The sequence below is a fragment of the Dysidea avara genome, chromosome 8, assembly GCF_963678975.1.
Source record: "Dysidea avara chromosome 8, odDysAvar1.4, whole genome shotgun sequence".
In the NCBI taxonomy this organism is placed as follows: Eukaryota; Metazoa; Porifera; class Demospongiae; order Dictyoceratida; family Dysideidae; genus Dysidea; species Dysidea avara.
The window spans coordinates 32,633,312-32,654,734 of record NC_089279.1 but is presented as its reverse complement, the minus strand read 5'-3'; the positions used below and the strand labels follow the sequence as shown (position 1 = coordinate 32,654,734).

Sequence of the window (21,423 nt, the reverse complement as noted above, 5' to 3'; positions counted from 1 at the left end):
TTGTTGTTTTGTGTCAGGGTTCTTATTGGGGAATAAGCTTATACGGAGAATTTTTAAATTAAAAAATCTCGGATACTGGAATGCCTATCTGTGAACCCAACGTAATGTCTGGATGATGATTAGCAAATTGAGCTCATTCAATTCACTGTCGGCATAGATAGTCACGATGGTATACCCCGGCTATCGATGCTGTCGATGATAACTTTAGCGCCACATGTTAAATAATACTGGATGCGCTAGCTGTTACTATTGGAAACAGATAAACCGAACATGGAGGTGGTGTGTAGATGATGGCGGGGAGGCGGAAAAGCCTTTTAGACAACCAGCTGGAGACGTTAGATCTACGACAAGGAGTGTTCGCCAATTGGTGCGTCCCGCTAGAGGGGTCTACAATTCAGGATATTCTTGTAAACCATGACACCCATACATACACGGTCTTTCAACACGGGGTAGTGTCCCTGTATCAAGAGGACCGCCTGCAGGCGCAACATCATGTAGACAGTGATACCGTATGGCTGTTATATGTCACTCGGCTTAACAAGTATGCAGCTTTTACTAGTTCAACAGTAAAGGTGTGTTTGAGTCATGTCCATATGCCAAGCTGTATGATGTATACTTCATCCACAGTTGCTAGATAAACAGTTCCAATGTACTTTTGAATCAAGAACACCTACTAGAATTATCAGGTATAAAAGTGTAGTACTGTAGTTTTTGGCAATCAATCACTTACTGTTTGCAACTTTACAAGTGACAAAGATGAACACTATAGTATGTTCACGTTGAGCTGAATCCTCAAAAACATTAATAACTCATGTATGCAATTACACACTATCTTGAAATTTGGCTCATTTGTAGCACTGCTTGACCCGCTAAAAATATTTCAAAATCTTTTTGTACAAATGTTTGACATAATATTTACGGCCAATCAAAATTTTCACAATACATTTCCTATGATGAAGCCATATAAGTGCAGTGTCAATTACAGCCCTTTCCCGAACTTGTAATGGAGCCAAACCGTACGTGTCTGTTGCTGACACCTTTGCTGTTACCAATAATCATCTGGTTGGCTGAAATGTTAACTCTGTTGAGAAAAATCCACTTTGAGTTTTTAGCTGTTTTTCAGGATTCAGCTCAACGTGAACATACTATAGGTCTGGGAAACTATACTTTCTGTAGGGCCACCTTTTGAGCCTGTGTCTGCATACTACAATGTACACAAAAAAAAACTACACAATGAAGCCTGCTTTTTTGTGTGTGCATGAAAGTTTCCATAGAGTTGACTTTTGTCTTCTACTTTCTTGTTGCATACTTGTAATATGTACACATATTATCTCTATCTACATTATACTTTTAGTGCAGTATATAATGAGTGTTCTGGTGATGTGGTTACCACTGGTCCAGGAAACATTACGGTTAGTCTTACAGCTGTGTTGACTGGCTGTCATCATTTTTGTGTTGTGTAGTCATGGATGTTCCGTCAAGGTGGTCGTGTGGTCTGCCCTCGTGACCCAATCACTGTAAGTGAAATGCATAACTAGGTTTTGCTTTAATATGTGTGTGTGTATTGTGCATACGTGCGCGTGTGCAACACTAACATGTTATAACAAGTATCCCAATACTCTAGGCTGGTTTCAATAAGACAGATGAGGTGGCTCATCTTCATTTGGAACAAGTTCCCGGGAAGGCACAGAAATCATTTGTGGTTGTTGGATATGGTGTGAAGGTACACTGGTTACAAGATGGCCTTCTAATGGCTGACCTTGTTGATCTACACTCTCGACCCATCACCAGGTTAGTATATATGTACAATAGTGTTCTTTTCATCATTGATGTCTCTTGTCTAACACAGTATCTACTACTTCCGTCCAATGAGATTGTTGATCACTGCTGCAGATGATGGTTCAAGTAAGTATAACACAGTACTTAAGCGTATGTCATATTTATTTTGACCACACATTGACCAATCATATTCTATTGACCTATAGGCTTAAAATTTTGACAAGCAATAGTATCGTACTGCAATAGTATTGTACTGCAATGAAATAATACCTCACTCAGTGACGTCATGGATTATCACTTCTGTGCAGACTGGTTTTTGCAGAAACGTATCCATTCATACTTTTATGTTTAGACATACAAACATGGGACCAAGTGTACACACACACATGACCTACTTATACACATATGCTCTAGAGTACTTCTTTAAAAATATGTTCAAGCATCCTAAGGCTTAGCACCATGCATGTACAGAGGACTATGCCATTGTTTAGTGCTACATGCTTGATACTTGTACATCACTCTAATAAACTGAATTTTTCATCATCTGTTTTACCTTTTGTATAGTCAAGGTGTGGGATGGTTTGTGGAGGTTGTGTAGCACATTTGTTGGCCATCGTGGTGTGATCACATGCCTGGCACCATACGCTCATCTGCCTTGTATAATGTCTGGTTCAATGGATGCTACAATCAGAGTATGGAACTTGGAAACACTAGACCAGGTGGAAAAGTAAGCATTTTGTGAACTTGTGCATATGCATGTGTGTCTGTTATGGGGCCTAATCCTGTGTATGTTCTATTAGGGTGAAACACAAGACTCCTGTGTTAGGCCTGGCAGCTCAACCAGAAAGTGACACTATTATTTCATACTCAGACCACAAAATGTACTCGTGGAATGTACGCAAATTTTTACTGGAGCTCACATCATTGGGGTGTAGAGTAAGTGGGCTGGCTCACACTACACATCCTTTGTCACCAAGAGTGGTTGTGGCAACGACAGATGATGCTGTTGTACGACTTGTTAGTCCAGTTAATGGTCATATCATTACAACAGCACTACTACCAGTTACAAGTCGTATAGTGTCAGTAGCTGCTGCAGCACACACTGGTATGTACCATTAGGATCTAGTTAACATGTGTCTTCCACTAGGGATGCAGCAACATGGGGGTAAACACCAATTTATGTATTGTATGCAATATTACAATATACATAAATTATTGCAAATTGGATGGTAATTACCCATATCTGTAAGCTGAGATAGAGCCGACAATGATACCCACATATTAAAGCAACAGTTACCAAATAGGTTAGTACTATTCAATCGTTATTCAAGTTATAGCTTCTGGTTACTTTCTGGTGGTTTTGATATCTGATGACTAGTCACCAATAGGGTGGCAGTTGTAAGGAGTAATTATCCACCCATACATACAAAGACACATACTTACTACAGTGTACATGCACAAGTATGTGTTGTGTATACCTCACGCACACACACACACATGATACACACCAGGGATTTTTCTAGAAAATAAATTCAGCGGGGCAATCCGAGTTTTTCAGAAGTTGAGGGGGGGGGCAAAACTTAAATTAGGCTAAATCACCTGTTTACTCAGGCTGGTTGAAGCAGAGTTCAGGGGGGGCAAAATCATTTTCAGGAGGGGCAAAATGCCCCCTTTGCCCCCCCCTAGAAAAATCCCTGTACACAGCGCTTGTGTATGTTTATATACTAATATAACTACTCATCTTTGTTTGGTCTCAATGCAGTTAATACATTGTATAGGTATTCTGTATGTACTATTGAATGACGGTAACATTTATGTGATGGACTACTCTACTAACCCTTGTACCCTTAAGGAGACTTGGAGCACACTGGAACATGGTAGGTGTGTGTATGGGATCTGTTATTATAATATCACAAGAGTTCATAATACAAGTAATGGAGCTCTTGATAATACTAGTAGAAAATGCTTTTCCGTAACTTAATGGTATTGACGGGCTAGATATATATGTATTTGCAAAACTAGAGTTATGGTTTGCATGCTCTACGTATGTTGTATAAGTAGTCATACTGGCTAACAGGCTAGGAAAATGGATCATAGGGGAATACTCTAAAACAACAGTCATATTCACTCAAATAAAACAGTCAGGTGGAACTGAAATGTGTACAGTCTAGGTCCCACATAGTAAGCTGTCTATATTGTGCAGATTCTTTGTTCTATCAAGTGTGTATTTGATGAAATACCCACTGCATTTATTTCACCAGGTCTGTGCAGCTGTGTGACAATGTATGAGAGTGTACTAAGCCAGGAAGAGGTGGAGGATATACTGAAGGAAGATCATTGGTTAGCAGTAAAGTTGTCTTATGAAGAGGAGCTCCAGCAACGATACCCACACCGCAAGGCAGCTCACAATGTGTTTGAGGGCAAAGTGTTACTGCTAGCTGGCACCTGCACTGGTAACCTGTTGGTGCTGGATCAAAAGGGGGGTGGGGCTGAGGTGTGCTGCAGTGTGCAGGCTCATGACAAATGTGTTACTCAAATTGTTAACAATCCTAAAGCTGATCAAGTGATTACTGCTGGGGAAGGTGTGTATGTTATACACACACACGCACGCACGTACGCACACACACACACGTTGTTCTGCATTTATAAAAATCCATCCAATTCTCCTAGATAATGTGATCAAGGTGTGGCAGGTGTACCCTAATGTGGAACATGATATACTATCCCCTCTAATGACATTCCTTGTGAGGTGTCAGCCATCACACATGCTTGCCACAAAACATCGCCTGTGTGTCTCCACCAACCAGCCCAGTATTGCTGCATACAGTATCACCCTCTATAACCTGACCACTAATAGTGAGTTACAGTATATCCCGTGTCTGTCATGTTTGAAGGAATTTTGAATATGTTAGTACACATAAGGTTATGCAAGGAACTAAAACCCGCAAATGCCTCAGTCACTTATTACAAACGCAATAATATAAGTGGACATTAAAGGTGTCACTGCATGAAGAAGTTCCACACCACTGGACGTTAGACTTTTTGTAATGGTCTCAACTCCCTAGGATAGGTACCATACATGTAGCACAATGTATTTAACATTGCTGGGGAAGGTACAGACACTTGACTGGACTACTGGGCTAGCACTTTTGCTTCCTAGTTTTATTTCAACATATTTTGTTAGGAATATTTATTGTAATTATTGTTACATATTCTTCAACTCACTTGTTGTCATCATAACTATATGTACCTGATACAACTTGTCCCAAAAATGTCATTAACTAGGAGCTTTTCTGTGTAAATGAACTATTCGTATCTGACTGGATTTGTGAAAGGGGTCTTCTACACACATCCAATTCTCTTGGTGTTGGTGTTCAACAGATGTACAAAACTAAAATTCTGTTCCCCTATTAAGGTATGTTGTTGTTCACCAGATCGAGTTCACAATACAAAAGTGTAATGTGAGGTCTCAAAGTACCTTTTACATGTAAATTGACCTAGAAAATCAGTACACCTCGGTAATCAGGACACTTGGTTGGTCCCAAGGTGTCCACAGGTTTCACTGTATTCAAGGCCAAAAGTTATTGACAGCTATCCACCATCGTAAGTTCTATTGGTTATGTCTAAGAATCATATCAGTTGGAGAAGGATCTTTGCTTTTATGTAGGGTAGTTGGAAAAGTCGAGTATGATTGGACATGAACACATACATTTTAAAAATATATGTATAGGGGTTAGTTTCATAGGTACGTAAGATTGTCTTGTACAGTAGTCTTTGCTTGCAGACCCAGACATTGTCTTCATATAGCACTTTCCCCCCGAAAAGCCACCTGTCTGTCTTTCACACTGCTTACCACTGCAGTATGCCAAAAGGCACCTATTGGGCTGAAGTGACGTTGAACAGTGAAAAATCAGCCCGTATAGTCTTACAAGTTACACTTTTCTAAAGGCATTATTCAAGCAGTCAGTCAAATTGTAGCGATCTATTGGAAGCGTTTCAGGCCTATAAACACAATTAATGCTCAAAATGAAGTGTCCATCATCCAACTGCTTAGAGATTTTATGCAAGCTCCTGTGTTACCTCATTTGTTTTCTGCAGTACATTGAAACCTTGTAGTGTTGCACTCATAATTGGATCGGTTATCGGAAAAACCATATATCGGCTGTGTTTTTGTATATCGGTATCTGATCGGCAGCACAATGAAAAAAGCAACAAATACAGATACATGTACAGTTTGGATTTAGAAGTACATGCTCATGTGCATCAAATGATGTTTTCAATATGCATTTTCCTGCACTACATGTTGTTATTACTGTTTCAGTGTACTGTCAGCTGTTGCTGTAGTAATACTGTAGGCTGAATTGATCCTCCACAATAGTAAAAACTGCTATATCATAGACATGCTGTGCTATATCGGATCGGCTACATTTATCGGCTTGACAATATTATCCAATATCAGTTATCGGAATATCGGAAAAATTTCATATCCGTGCAACACTAAATACTTGAGCTGCGTTCCTTCAAAACTCACAGCACAGACTATTTCAAGTGTCAGAGCACATAACTTGCCTGCAGGAGTTAGTGGGTTCGAATGCAGCTGGTAGCGTTTCTCTTTAACCATACCTCTTTGAAGAGACTTTTAAAGCTGAAGTTTTAGTCAGGTCGAGTTCACAATACAAAATTGTGTCAAACAAGAGTTCCAGCAAAACATACTGAGTATGGTAGAATAGCAACACTTGGATATTGTGTAAAGGTTCCCCATACCCAACACTACTTAACACCTGTCAACAATTCTCTATCACCAGTAGAAGTGTCAATTTGATCAAAACGTTCAGTGTTTAAACAGGCTACATCATTGGCAGGGGAGGTAGGACATGATGCTGTAACGTGCACATTGGAGTAAAAACTGACACAGCATCACATGTCACTGAATAATAAGACAGATACCACTTGTGATAACAGCATACGGCACTGCTCAAATTTAACATCATCTCGCAAGAGTGCGAGCAATTAAAAAACCTGCTAATTAAAGGGTGTGGCACCTATTTTGCTTGCAAGTATTCATCCCAAACGAAACAGGATCAATACTCGCGAGCAAAATTGGTGCCACGCTCTATAATTTAGTAAGTTTTTTAATCACTTGGTACTGTATATCATGTATGTGCCTTTACAAGTTATTTCACTATATATGCTTGCTACGTACATGGTAGTACATGTGTATGTGAACAATACTTATGTTTAATTCTTTGGTCCCATTACATTAATTTTCGGAAATTTAGTTAATGTGAAGAGGATTGTGCATGTAGGGCAGATCCATTTATAAGTGCATGTGCAGAGGATAGGCTTGCACATCACAGGGTCATCAACTATATGTAATACTTGCATCTTTTGTTATCATTGATTGGTTAACAGTGTAAAACCATAAGGTTTAATGCGTAAAGTTTGTAGTATCACACTCGTATATAGCTGTACAGTGTGTAAGAAATTCCATGTTTTATGACTATTTAGTGTGTAGTTGATAATGAAGTCAAGTATGTATTATGGACATGTTTAAGAAGCTGAATTAACCACTTTCTCTTACTTACTTATGTACTTTGTTATACATCAGCATGATTTATTGTCCTCCCACTGCTGCTTTTAGTCTTAATAATTACATCATTGTCTTCTGCCACTTCATGGATGCGGTGGGTGTAAGACGAATTTAATTTCCTGTAGTTTGGGTGTGGCAGACTAATTTCCTACTGGTGTGGTAGTTAGTTGTACTGATCATATCAGTGGCAGAGAATCTTTGATCTTTGCTTCAGTTTTTTCTCAGCATCACATCTTCCCACAAACTGTTAATTTGCCTTTGCAGTAAACTTCTACTGTGCGTACTGCAAAAGAAGCAACAGGAGTCACATCTATTGACCTACCCTATGTGACATTCAGAATCCTATGATATCATAAATCAATGCATTGGGAATGAATCATTGAAGATGAAGTCCTTAAGTATAGCTAACGTAGATACATGGTGATGTAACTTTTAAACTTCTGCACATGAATCATTTGCCATCATGCAAGTAGTGATGTCAACACTGAGGTTATGTACATGTTGAAACTATTAAAGAACAGCAACCAGCTAGCTACTTTTAATTACTGGTGAGTTGAATTATCATCTTTCTCTTACCTACCTGCTTTGTTTACATGACATCACTTTCCTCCCACTGCTACTATTAGCTCTCCCACTCCATGGGGGAGGGATGAGGTGGATCTAAGACCAATTTCCTACCATTCTGGTTTTGTCATTTATTTATTTATTTATTGTTACTGGGCAGACGGCAATTGCCAATGCGCCCAGGGGGCGATCAACACCCCAAAGAAATCACACATACACATAAGATATACAGCAAACAATTAGATAGACAATAAGTAATTAGTAAATGTATCTATGTTTTCTGATTCTATGACAGATACTGGCAAGCTGTTCCAATCTTTGATTGTTCTTGGAAAAAAAGCATGTTGATAATAACTGGACCTTCATATCAATCAAGCTGTATGTACTGTATCAGTGGATCTTCACTTCAAGTGTTTCAGTTTTTGCTACTGCCAATGATGACTAACACATTCAAATAGTGTTGTTATAGTACAGAATTTTCTTTCATATTTACGGTTGTAGTTATCTATTTAGTTTTACTAAAATAAAAATATTGCAATTTTATGATTTAGTCATGCAAATAGTTTTAGTTTTGCGTACTATAAAAGATCGAAACATTTTAATTTTACTTACCAAAACCTTTCAGTGTTATTTTAGTTATATTAAAAGTATCACCAAACAGGACACACTTTTAGTTAGTAAACTAAAAGTCAAAATTCCCATACTAAAACGGGTTAATAAAACAACACTACATTCAAAGATGTGAATTTTACATACAGATGATGGCCCTGTGCCACCTGAGGTTTTAGGTAAATCAATGGTTTGCAATTCAGCGTGGTGCTGCTAAAAGTATTACCCTACAACCAGCCTCAATTTCCCTTCATGACAGCATTGGCTAGGCCCAAAGATGTCTTTAGACCAACCCCAAATCCTTCCAGAAAGTTTCCATGGAGTTTAAAAGTTCCTATTTAACAGAATTTTATGCTGAATGACTAACTAACTGATGCCTCCAGCCAAGCATATCTCAACAATGGAGGATAAGGCTACGGGCTTGATTTCTTCACTGTTTGATGTCGCGTCATCAACTGCAGTATGTGCAATATACCTATCATGGACTTGCCTTTGTCCTCCTTTGTGTTCCAGTTCTTTTTGCTCTGAAACTGCCATCAGAATTATGAAGTAAAAATGCTGACAATGACATGGCCAGTCAATTTAGTCACTACAAAAAATACAGACGATTCACGTACCCCAACAATTAATTACTGTGAAGTGACCATTTTGCTTTGTTGTTTTCGACCTGTTAATCAGTTACGTATGAAGAACAGTGCTTGAGGCATCTCTGGAATCAATCCGGTCACCATGGGGAAAATACAGATGATTCCCGTTTACAGATGTAGGGAAGCTTGCATCGTGCTACTGTGAATTGACACCTTGAGCTGTCAGCAAAAAAGAAATATGACACAAAGGTAAGTCCATGATGTGTGCATTGTACGTACTACGGTATACCAAAAGGCACATCTCAGGACGAAGCTATGTCAAACAGTAAAATAATCAATCCCGTACCCTTAGCCGTTGTCAAGTTACAGTATGCTTACCTGAAGGCATCAGGCAACTAGTCAGTAGAAAATTCCAAGATTAAAAATTATTGGAAGCATTTAGGGTCAAACTGAATTTGGGCTTGGTTATACCTAACCAATACTGCCAAGATGCCAGGATGGTATTATGAAGCTGGTTTTTGGGTGATTTTTTTTGGCCAGAAAAACCCAAACCTCCATGGTCCCTAATATGCAGTACTGCCATACCAGAGGAGGTTGAACACACTTTAAGTGCCACTAAGGCTAATTACGTGAAAATCGTTTTATTGAGGAGGGTAAAACGTCGATCTCAGGAGTGAACCATCATTGTTCCGTTTATGGAATACGTATGTGACAAGTCTGGTGAAGTTGTAAACATCAAACCGCAACTTATTAATTTCACCCGCTTTTTACAAAGCAAAGTACATTGTCTTGAAGCTTACATGAAGAACGTTCTGAATATCTAATGAACCCCAGCGAATCCCATCATTTTTAGTTTTGTATTGTGACTATTGAGGGTCACATCAAATACCAAATAAAGCAATGCAATCATAATATATTTGGAATATAGTGCTTAGAATGCATCCAACCTCCTTAGTATAGCGGCGTAGCCCCCAAAATTGGCAATACTGTGCACTTTTTCATAAAGCCATAAAACTTTCCACATAAATAGTATTCCTCATGACATGCATTTTTAGATATAGTGCCATCGCTGAGTTGACCTTTGGTAACCTTTACAGCCATTTTTGTACAGAAAATTGATCATTTTTGTCTTTAACTCCCTGAGGCAATAATTAACTTGATACCAAACAAAAGATCTTGCTGATAGAAACAACTTGGTTTTTATTTGAAGTCAATTGGTGATTTCATTACAAAGTTATGATCACTTTTACTAGCTGTAAAATTAGATAAATTTACCTGCCCTTGAGGTGTGAATTACCTGTGGGCAGATAATTATGCATAAATTTATCAAATTTTGTAGCTAATTAAAATACTCATAACTTAAGAATGAATTCACTTATTGACTTCAAATAAAAACCAAGTTGTTTCTATCAGCAAGATCATTATTTTGGTATCATGTTTTAGCAAGTTAATTATTGCCCCAGGGAGTTAAAGACAAAAATGATCAATTTTCTGTGCAAAAATGGCCGTAAAGGTCACCATAGGTCGAATCAGTGATGGCACTATATCTAAAAATACATGTATTGAGGAGTACCATTTATGTGGAAAGTTTCATGGCTTTATGAAAAAGTGCACGATTTTTTGGTTGTGCCGCTATACTACCTCTGCTACCATAATGTATGATTCAGCAGGACCTGAGCAATATTACAACAATGTTGCTCAATTTTTTCAGCAAGTCTTCTCTATACCGGTGCCTTTAAAATGTGCTGTAAAGAATGGACAAAAACACATAATATTCGAAAAACCACTGGCACACAATTGTGGTTTTTGTGTACTAACCTGTTAACCTCACATTATGAAACTAGGACAAGAGGACAGATACCAGTACAGTTATATAAAACTGACACAGTGTTACAGTTACATGTAGGACAGATGCTACTAGCACTGCATAGGTTTCACCTGTGACGCAAACACTGTTTATATATGGAATTCTGCTGTTTAAGTGCATTTCAGTATAGTCACAATAGTATTAACTCATGTACATTTCTAGTTATTTCATGCATGCTACATATATGAACTTTAATGCTTGGATCCCATTACAGAAATTTAGTTAATCTGAAGAGAGCCTTTGCACATAGGGCAGGTCCATTTACAAGCACATGTGCAAGTTATCGCAACTCGTGTATAGCTAAAGTGATTTCTCTTACCTACCTACTTCATTATATGTACATCAATGTGATTTCCATACCTCCCACTATTATTTTTAGTCTTAATGATTATATCATTATCCTTGAATAAAATGAATTTATTGTTTGGGTGTGTCAGACCAATTTCCTACTGTTCTGATTTTGTCATATCAATCAAGCTGTATGATTGTACAGTATTAGTGGGAGTGGATCTTCACTTCAAGTGTTTCAGTTTTGCTACAGCAGTAGAACCACATCTTCCCCTGCAAACTGTTGATTATAGTAAACTACTTCAGGAGAGCAGTAGGTGGCACAGAGTCATCTGTGTATAGAATTCTTTGAATGTGTTAGTCGTCATTGCTAAACCATAAACATATCTGATTTTAACCGTCATCAATGGTTTTAGTACTGTATATTAGGGATCATGGGCTTTTCCAGCCAAAAATATCACTCTCAATTTCCCTTCGTGACAGCTTGGCAGCATTGGTTAACCCCAAAAATGTCCTCACAAATCCGTCCAAAAAGTTTCTATATAAATATAAAAATTTCTATTTAACAGAATTTTATGCTGACTGACTGACTGAAGCATCCAGCCAAGCATAACTCGACAATAGAACAGGCTTGATTATTTCTTCACTGTTTAACGTCGCTTTGTCTCGAGATGTTCCTTTTTGCCAACTTTGGTATGTACAATACATGCATCATGGACTTGCCTTTGTCCCCCTTTTATGTTCTTTTTGTTCTGAAGTACTATGGAGCTACCATCAGAATTATGAAGTAAAAATGGTGACAATAAGTGCATATTTCTTGTTTGCATATGAATGATATAATTTCCTTGTTTGCATTTAGTGACTTGAATGACTTCAATGTTTCCTCAAGAGTGGCTTCATTCCTTTACATATGTATGTCACTATTTGTATGTTTTCCTGCCACTTCTCCTATAAATACTGATCATCTTGCTGCACTTTTAGTTATAAAACTTTGGCTGAGAAAACTTGTTTAATATGTTTGGTGGATTGAAAATTATTGGTGCTGCGTATGGCCCAAAAGATGTGACTGGCTTGGTTAGAAAACTTAGGCAAGGACGAGAGCTTTCAATTGATGTAAACAACACAACGTTTGGTGGAGATCCTTGGCCTGGGCATCAAAAAACCTTGGTGGTCGTGTACCGCTATGATAACTCTTTTTCTTCAGTGGAGACCATGATTGTGAGAGAAGGAAATCCGCTTAAAATCAGTAGTACGCATCATTCTCACTATCTTAAAGAGGACCGACTTGATACTAAACATCTCAAAGAAATTCAGCAGGTCTCACGACATTCAACAGCAATAGGCACTACTAAACCACTAGATATACTGGGTGCAGCCTATGGCACAAGCGATGTTACAAAACTTGCTAGGGATTATTTGACAAATGGTGAATTTGACAAATATGCGAAGAATGGTGTTTGGGAAGGAGACAATTGGACAGGCCATAAGAAGACGCTGGTTGTTGTGTATGAATATGATGGTGCACAAATGCTTAGTGTTGTCAAGGAAGATGAGCGCATGTATTTCGTTGCTTCTCCTCCTTTGATCATTCTTTCTGCTGCGTACGGGCTGTTTGATGTGACCAAAACTGTTCGTAGTCATGTGAAGAATCGTTCACTCACGATGGAAGCAAGTAACGACATCTTTGGCAATGGCTGGCCTAAGGTTTCAAAGTCTTTTACTGTTTTCTATCAATATGGAGAAGAAGTTCCTAAGCTCAAAAGTGTAAAACAAGGTGAAGAGTTGGAGATCTTGTACAGTAAAGGCCGCAATACAGATCCATACTTGACATCACTTGATCCTGACGATCTCGTAATTCTTGGGGCGTCTTATGGGCCTCGAGATGTTACCCAACAAGTCCGAAGTCTTGTGCTAGGCGATAACTTACATATAACAGTTACAAATGGTGTACTTGGTGGTAACCCATGGCCTAAAGAAGAGAAGTCTCTAGCAGTAGTGTATAGAACAGGCTGCAGTCCACCAAGGATGAAGATCGCTAAGCAAGATGATGAAATGACAATAAAAGTTGCTCATCCTCCATATGAAGGTGATCTTGTAAACATCGATAAATTCCTGGAAAATGACACTGTCATAGCATTGAGTGCTTTCAATGGCCAGTATGTTTCTTGTGATGGTAGTAATGATAAGCTTGTTGCCCTTAAAGCTGCTCCAGATGCAATGTGTGCCATGACAGTTAAAACAAACCATCCTAAGGTTTTCAAACTGCTATGTGCCAATGGAAAGTATGTTGAAGTTAGGCAACATATTGATTCAACTCTCTTTGCAACTGCTAGTAAAGAAAAAGCAACACTGTTTTATGTCTCTCTGTCCGCAAAGGGTGGTCTGCGGCTTGCTACTGTGGTTGGGATGTATGTCAGTTTTGACTCCAGCGACAACAGCCTTAGAGCAACCTCCACCAGTCATTTTGGTGCTGGTACCATGTTTGGAGTTGCCCTTCAGCAGACTAGTCAAAAGGATAAACACTCCTCTGAAAAATCTCCTGATGATCTTACCCACTGTGAACTTGCCTGGGCTTCATTCTCATATCAACTCGTTGGTGGTTTCTTTCTTGCAGTTGGTTTAATCCCTTTTATTACTACAGATACGGTACACATTGGATTGTGGGGGCTTATAGAAAGCTCTCCAGAAGCTTTAGAAGCTTTACAAGGCTTGGCACATGAGATAGTGAATGTAACTCCTACTGGTGCAGCGATCATCGGTGCTATGCTTTCTGTTATTAAAGTACTCTATGAAGAAGGGATACTTTGGCAAGCCTTCAAAATGATGTTAAAAGTAATAAAAGTTCCAGTTGAATGGTTTGCAGTAACCTGGGTTCTATCTAAAATTGTTGAATTTGGCTACCCTGAAGCCGGAGTCGCTGCGGTGTTGGCAGGTTCTACTGTATGGGCAGTAAAAGTAACAAAGGCTGGACTCGAAGTTGGCAGAGCCTGTAATAAAGTATAAACTGATTGCTTTATGGACTCTACATAATGTACATGTATGCTTACACACTAGGGCTAGGCACTGTTTTTTTTCTTTTCTTTCTTTTGTAAGCACTATATCATGTTTATATAATAGTTTGTTGCTTGTTCTTGTGTATACAATTTCATGACAATATGGCAGATAAGCTATAGTCAGAGTTTTGGGCCGTAATATATTACTTGTACAGTGCTCCTACAAGTGACAAGTGCATTTCTATTTCCTAAATATATTACCAAATTGTGCACATACTGTTTAGTACCAGGGGTATTTAGTTGCGTACGAGTTTATTATGGTTAGTTGGATCATGTGTACTATATATGCTCTTTACTAATTTGCAGTAGCATACTGCAAAACAGACATTTATCAAATGGGAGACTTTTAGGATTTAAAGCTTCAAGAGTGTTCAGATATCCTAGTTTTTGCATATGCTTCCTTGCTTCAGTTTATTGTCCATTAGATGTACATATAATCACAAATGTCAATTGCAAAAATTATTGAATAACTTCAATTATTTCATTAATACTGTTAGAATTCTCAATACTGCCCATCACTAATGTGTGGTACTATAAGTATGTTCCTATGTAACACTGAGATTGTATAACTGAAAAGTGTGACTACTGATAGAGTGGTCTCTACTGCACTTACTACAGTACGTACATACATAACATGCATACTTGTGTGTCAAGATTTTTATTTTTATTTTTGATCAGCTATGTGAAGCTTGATTATCTGAGTGTCTCTATCTTATATGCACTACTACGAAAGACATTTCCACAAGATCATTGGAAACTTTTACAGATGCCTTCTTAGCTGACATACCTACTCAGTACCGCTCAAATGCAACGTCGTCTCGCAAGAGTGCAAGCAATTAAAAACCGTGCTAATTAAAGAGCGTGGCACCCATTTTTCTCACGAGTATTCATGGCACCCGTTTTGCTCGTGAGTGTCATCCTGTTTTCTTTAGGATGAATACTCGTGAGCAAAATGGGTGCCACGCTCTTTAATTAGCACGCTTTTAATTGCTTGCAGTCTCGCAAGACGACGTTGCATTTGAGCGGTACATACATACTGTACGCAAGTACATACTTATGTTTCTACTTTCTAACAAATTCACTACATAATCAAAACAAAAATTAGAGTTGAACACGGTAATAAAACCCAGTGAATAGATACACCTGGTACTCTAGTAACATTTGAATACAATGTCATCGAAGTGCTAACCATACAAACCGTGTAAACAAACCACTGCTTAGTGCTAATGCCTATGCACTATATCACCCTTTTCAAATGGGTCACTTCAAAGGTTGAATCTGTTTTTAACTTGTGAGCTCTTTAATTCGCCTTGCTCTTTCAGTGCTATGCATTCACCATTTCACCTAGTTAGCTGCAGTACTGCTGCAGGGCTGGCATAAAAGCCTCTGGCATGTCTTTGTCATGGTTTGGTCAGAAGCCATGCCCTTCAGTAACAAACAGTGTGTACTGCTTCATTCACTGCTTAAAATAGTCACCTTTTAAAGCTTAACAATGCTTACCAGTCATAAAGTCTGATCGTCTACAATTGTGATGGTGTCCAATGATTTCCTGCTGATGTACATAACAAAGCAATTTTTGTGCCAACAAAGATGCATTTTGGCATTCGTACATTTAGTATTTGTGTTGCATGCAGTGTATACTGAAAGAATTTCAGTGAGATTTAGGTCTACACCATTGCATTCAATCCAAATTTGGAAACTTCATTTAAAAGTTATAATATTCTTAAATGATAAGCAAGACAGATACTGTAAATGAGTGTAGTATGCAGTACAGGCTATGTTAGCTGTATTTATATGTACCAGATATTTATAATTACCTCAGTGACATGCTTATATTTCACTGTATGTATGTATGTATGTATGTACGTACATATGTACACACCCACTATCAACTATTCTGTTCCACAGGTAGTTACACACATGATGCAATATCAGCTCACACTGACTGGATCATAGACATCAGTTGTTGTGAGAAGCTACAATTGTTTGTGTCTTGTTCAGCAGACACCACGATAAGACTATGGAATGAAGACAACATCTTACTAAGGTAATGGCTAGGATGATATGTAACTAGATATACTGATGTACTGTTCCTTACAGAGTTATCCATATTGGGGGCACTCCTAGTTGTATTACGGTATCATCAGAACGTGCTGATCTGGTTATGTCAATGAATGAGTCTTTATATGGGATATCTCACTCTACATGTTAGTTGATGGAAGCCATCTCTGTGTGTATGTTTGTATGTAAGAGGGATGGACATTTCTCTGACCTGACTTTAAAGTTTATGAAGAACTCTTTGTGTTCGTTTACTGACTTTTCTGCAGAACTAATACCATTTTCAAATTCAGTTTCTTTATAATGAACTCTTAGTGGCCAAATTGTTTGACCTATTTTACTATTTTAGAGATTCTTTCAAAAATTTATAAGAATGGTGTCAAGGCTGATTTTTTTTATGTCCTTAATTCAGACTGTATACATGTACTTGCAGATTTACCTGATGCTTGCATGCTGAGGTTGGTTGGTACGAGGTGTGTGTCACCAGTGGAGCAGACTTCCCTACCCTACCATACTGAGCTGGATACCATGCCGCCAAGTGATGCTGCACGACTTGAGAAAGTGCAACAGAACAAAGAGAGGTGGGTGTGGCTGATAATTTGTGGGTGTGGCTGCTATAGCTCTTGCATGTTGTTTGTTGTTTCAAAGGTTGTCATTTCGTGGAGTTTTATCCGAAGAAGAGTTGATCATGTTGGAGAAAGCTGCTGCAACTAAAGCAGAGGTATGTAGTTACAAACATCACTTAGTCAGCTATTTAAGTGGTGGTTTTATTAAAACAGGCTATGTCACAGCTTCAGAAGAGAGACACAGAATTAAAGAGTATCAGGGATGGCTTATTGACTAAAACTAAAGTATGAAGCTTGCTTCCTATGCAGAAACATGTATGAGTACACTCTTGTTGCTGCGTACAGAAATCTACAGGCCTGACAGCTCGTAACAAAGAGAAGGCTTGGAAGCAACTTTTAGATATCCTACGACCAAGAAAAGACCTTGGAATTCATGTACATATGTTTTTTTTATTATAGTTGCAAGTATTTAATTCATTTTTACCTGTAGGTTAGTGATGTAGATGATTTTGACCCTGACGGGAGCGACAAAATATCATCTATAACAGTAGCAGGTTAGTTTGACTATATAAACATTTGTATGAGACCAGCTGTAATCCAAGATAATTTTAAGCATATACATGTAAATGCATACATTTCACATGTGCATGTGTGTGTTGTACAATGTATGTGCGAATGCTGTAATGATGTCCACATACTTAAGGTACTGCTGAAATGTAACATCGTCTCGCATGAGTGCAAACAATTAAAAAACAAGCTAAGCTAAGGGCGTGGCACTCTTTTCACTCACGAGTATTCATCCCATTTCAGTTGCGATGAATATTCGTGAGTGAAACTGGTGCCATGCCCTTTAATTAGCTCAAGTTTTAATCATTCGCACTCTCGTAAAATGACGTTACATTTGAGTGGTACCATACATGTACACACAGCAACTTTTTTACCCTGTAGAGAGCAAATATGTGAAGAGTCCTCCCAGAAGGTTTTTCCCACCACTGAGCAGATTTGAGTCACCCTATCCAATTGCTCCTGATTGTCACCTGCCTAACTCTGCGGTGTTGCAGCAACTGAGGAAGTTCCCAGAAGACCAAGAAGCAGTTGATAGATGGAAACCTGCTCTGTTAACTGCTCACCAAATGGAGCAGCTCAGAAAACACAAGGTTGACTATATACGTATAATTTTTTGTACAATATAAAGTGCAGCCAAATCACGTGTTGCATCATTATGTTCTTGTTAATTGTGTGTATATATACACATATAAGTGCTGATCCCTGCATGTAAAGAAAGAAATGTGTTTTTTTTTGTTTACTTTGCCCTATTGAAGTTTATCTCTGCTAAAAGTTTTGTCCTCAGCTGTACTTGCAGCAGTTGTGTGATTATTGCTACCCCTCAAGTCTGTATTAATGTCTATTGCTTGTAATAGCATGTTTGTACAGCCAACCCTTATGTGTTGTGGTGCTATGTAGCTACGTACGTAAACTATAACCCTTGAAAATTAGACTTGTTATCCATTTGCTGTACCCTGTATATTCTGTGGAGTTAATGTGTGTAATGTTTCCCAATTAGGAAGAGGAGATTTTATCCCAGGCATCAACCATTTCAGAGGATGATACAGACTATAGGAGTAGACTACGTGCTGCTTTAGAGGAGCCCATTGACATTACACCCCCACCGACACCAACACCTCCATCAACACCCTCTCCTTCTCCATCACCCCCTCCAGTGGTGAGCATTTATTGACCTGCACTCATGACAAAGATTCCTGTAAAAATGTTTTCGGATGATTTACTGAAATATTTTTACATGACTGCTCTATTAGAATATATTAATCTTTTGCAGTACTAGTAAGAAGAATTGTCAGCCACGTTCTTTGTTGCTAGGCCCCGGCCGATTATGCTGGCATAATTTAAAGCATAATAGGTAACCGAAAGCATCAAGCATAATACTAGCATAATAGGGATGATATTAATAATTTAATTAAAATGCGCAATGGTTGCACCTGAAAGAAAGCGAATGATCACCGCATTATTACTACATTTCACATTTAGAAACATGTACAATAACTTAAAATTGGCCATGTTTTTTAATAATATAGTCATTTATTGAGCATAGCCTTGATTTTGAATGCATAATTTTGATCGTAATAGGCTTTTGATTTTTGAGCACTGCTCAAAAACACAGTGCTCAAAAATGCAATAGGTAAAATATTAGGCTGGGGCATATTTGAAATTCAATAGCTGCAGCATTAAAGGCAGTACACTGCGTTAGTGTTGGGTGGTTATAATAGCTGACAAAAAAGACAAAAAAAAATTGTTCCATTTTTACAATGAAAAGAATAACAAAGTATTGTATATGTACTGTTTGTAGTGATACATGTACCAACTTTCTTATACTATGAGACCTCCTATACCTTTGTGCTAGTCACAAAGGTGTGTAATGTTTCAGGTATGTAGGTATTTTGGGGATAAGCCATAAACACTTGATACACTGTACATAGGTAATACTTGGTCCCATGTGTGATAAAAGTTTTGTGTTATTTCAGGTGAGAACACCACCAAAGATTGAGAAACTGATAGCTCCTAAAGCACCACCCAAAAAACCACCAACGTTAGTGCAAGCTTATGGCTACTACGTACTGTAGTTTATTATTATTGTTTTAGGCCGCCACCTCCAAAGACGCCAACTCCACCTCCTCGCAGCCCCACCCCTCCCCCACCCACACCTCTACCAGAGTACATCGCTCAGTTTATTGGTCAGAAATGGTTTGACCATCTGTTTCCTGGAGCAAACTCTAAGGTGCATAGATTTATCATAAGGTCATACTGTACTGTGTGTGTTTTATGAACGTCAATATGTAATTTCGCATAAACAGACTTCTTCAGTCTATAACTATTTCACATGATGCACTTTGATTGTGTAATTAGACTTTCCCGAAGCCGTGGACTATCGGTCGATTTGTGGACATCTTACTGGAAAATGTTAACAGGTGTTCAGACATGTTCAACAAGGTTGACTTGTATGGGGTGAGTATGTCCCTTGTCCCCCCCCCACTGTCATACTATGTCACTATTTGTGTGCTATGGTCTAGGCTGTACTGATGTTGTACACACGACATGACATTGACAACCGAGCAGGCAACATAGCCAACAGCATCATTTTACAACTGGAAGGACCACCATATTTATCACCTTCTAATAGAGCTGATAAACAAGTATATACTAATCTTAGTTTGTGTATACTGTATCATAACAAGTACCCTTTAGTATATTAGAAGATTACTGGAACTATTGAAAGCTGTGAATGTATTGAATGGAAAGATCTTATCATATTTGATGTCAATTTATATCACTAGTGATCAAGAATTCAAGTAGATTTCTAAATCTTTATTAATTAAATGCAATTATGAATTATACACAGGGATTTGGTACTGTCTTATCTATTAAGTCATGGCCTGGAGGATCCTGAGGGATATTTTATAAGAACGTTGGAGGATTGGTCTGAGGACGAGGATGAAGAGGGTGGGGCTCTAAGTGTGCAGAAGTCAACCAGTGATTGGCTACTTTATTGGAATGAGGAGCTAACTGGAACCAGCGACAAGCAGGCCAAGAAAGGAACCACGCCTGCCAAGTAATGCAGAAAATATGTATAGCCTTTAAATGAATTACTGTTCTTCAATAGGAAAACAACAAAATCAAGTATACCACAAGGTACTCACAACACATTACATATATTTTTTATATATATTCACATTCTTTGTACTTCATTAGAAGCTGTGTATGTAGTCTGTGATATACAATATGTATGTATGTCATTTACAGTGCCCAGAAGAGGAAAGGGTAAAGCTAAGAAAGAGAAGGATGAACAACCAGTTGTAAAATGTGAGTATATATACAGTATGCTGTGTACAATGGTCCATTTTTTACTGTGGACTTCTGGGGAGTGACTTTACACATGCTTAGGACCTTCTTTGAGTGCATACATATTTGGACATTAATAAGGCAACCCTCTGTCTAGAATACGTGCCATGTCCAGTCCTTTGTAATACAATAATGTATACACACATAGCACCACAACACTTTCAGGTTGACTGTTATATTTTGTAGCATTGATTGACATGAACAAACAAGAGGTGATTGATGTACTCAACTTCTTTGTCAAGATCCAACACCAGAAATACTTGGATTGGTATGTTAAGTGTTCAGGACAAATTTTTCATATGTGACCTGGGCTCAACATTTCCTAATGCTAAATACAAGAGATTAATTTAAAATCAAATCAACTGTACAATGTATTTGTGTAATTTGGTCACATCAAGAGTTCATTTTTATATTCTTGGTCACATGTAAGGTAAACCTTATTACTCAATTGGCAGGTCAAGTCGTATATACACACAAGTGACACATTCATGTTACACTGGCCAGTTCACTGTAATATGATTGGGTAGATGGTTAACAGATGATACTC

General features: G+C 38.2%; 1 protein-coding gene across 1 annotated transcript in view; it reads left to right on the top strand.

Moving 5' to 3' along the window:
• Positions 1 to 204: 204 nt before the first annotated feature.
• LOC136264166 (WD repeat-containing protein 97-like) overlaps positions 205 to 21,423 on the top strand; it is a 22,161-nt gene continuing 942 nt past the window's right edge. The window contains exons 1-29 of the mRNA XM_066058874.1: positions 205 to 572; positions 628 to 686; positions 1,355 to 1,412; positions 1,464 to 1,517; positions 1,625 to 1,791; positions 1,850 to 1,905; positions 2,344 to 2,506; positions 2,580 to 2,884; positions 3,558 to 3,656; positions 4,041 to 4,361; positions 4,450 to 4,635; positions 16,246 to 16,384; positions 16,438 to 16,544; positions 16,829 to 16,976; positions 17,044 to 17,116; positions 17,175 to 17,246; positions 17,307 to 17,396; positions 17,452 to 17,515; positions 17,910 to 18,118; positions 18,526 to 18,684; positions 19,502 to 19,566; positions 19,620 to 19,755; positions 19,884 to 19,982; positions 20,048 to 20,170; positions 20,223 to 20,326; positions 20,377 to 20,586; positions 20,638 to 20,666; positions 20,778 to 20,837; positions 21,063 to 21,144. Coding sequence (XP_065914946.1) covers positions 288 to 572; positions 628 to 686; positions 1,355 to 1,412; positions 1,464 to 1,517; positions 1,625 to 1,791; positions 1,850 to 1,905; positions 2,344 to 2,506; positions 2,580 to 2,884; positions 3,558 to 3,656; positions 4,041 to 4,361; positions 4,450 to 4,635; positions 16,246 to 16,384; positions 16,438 to 16,544; positions 16,829 to 16,976; positions 17,044 to 17,116; positions 17,175 to 17,246; positions 17,307 to 17,396; positions 17,452 to 17,515; positions 17,910 to 18,118; positions 18,526 to 18,684; positions 19,502 to 19,566; positions 19,620 to 19,755; positions 19,884 to 19,982; positions 20,048 to 20,170; positions 20,223 to 20,326; positions 20,377 to 20,586; positions 20,638 to 20,666; positions 20,778 to 20,837; positions 21,063 to 21,144 — 3,722 coding nt within the window. The 5' untranslated portion in view covers positions 205 to 287. The remainder of the gene's footprint in view (positions 573 to 627; positions 687 to 1,354; positions 1,413 to 1,463; positions 1,518 to 1,624; positions 1,792 to 1,849; positions 1,906 to 2,343; positions 2,507 to 2,579; positions 2,885 to 3,557; positions 3,657 to 4,040; positions 4,362 to 4,449; positions 4,636 to 16,245; positions 16,385 to 16,437; positions 16,545 to 16,828; positions 16,977 to 17,043; positions 17,117 to 17,174; positions 17,247 to 17,306; positions 17,397 to 17,451; positions 17,516 to 17,909; positions 18,119 to 18,525; positions 18,685 to 19,501; positions 19,567 to 19,619; positions 19,756 to 19,883; positions 19,983 to 20,047; positions 20,171 to 20,222; positions 20,327 to 20,376; positions 20,587 to 20,637; positions 20,667 to 20,777; positions 20,838 to 21,062; positions 21,145 to 21,423) is intronic.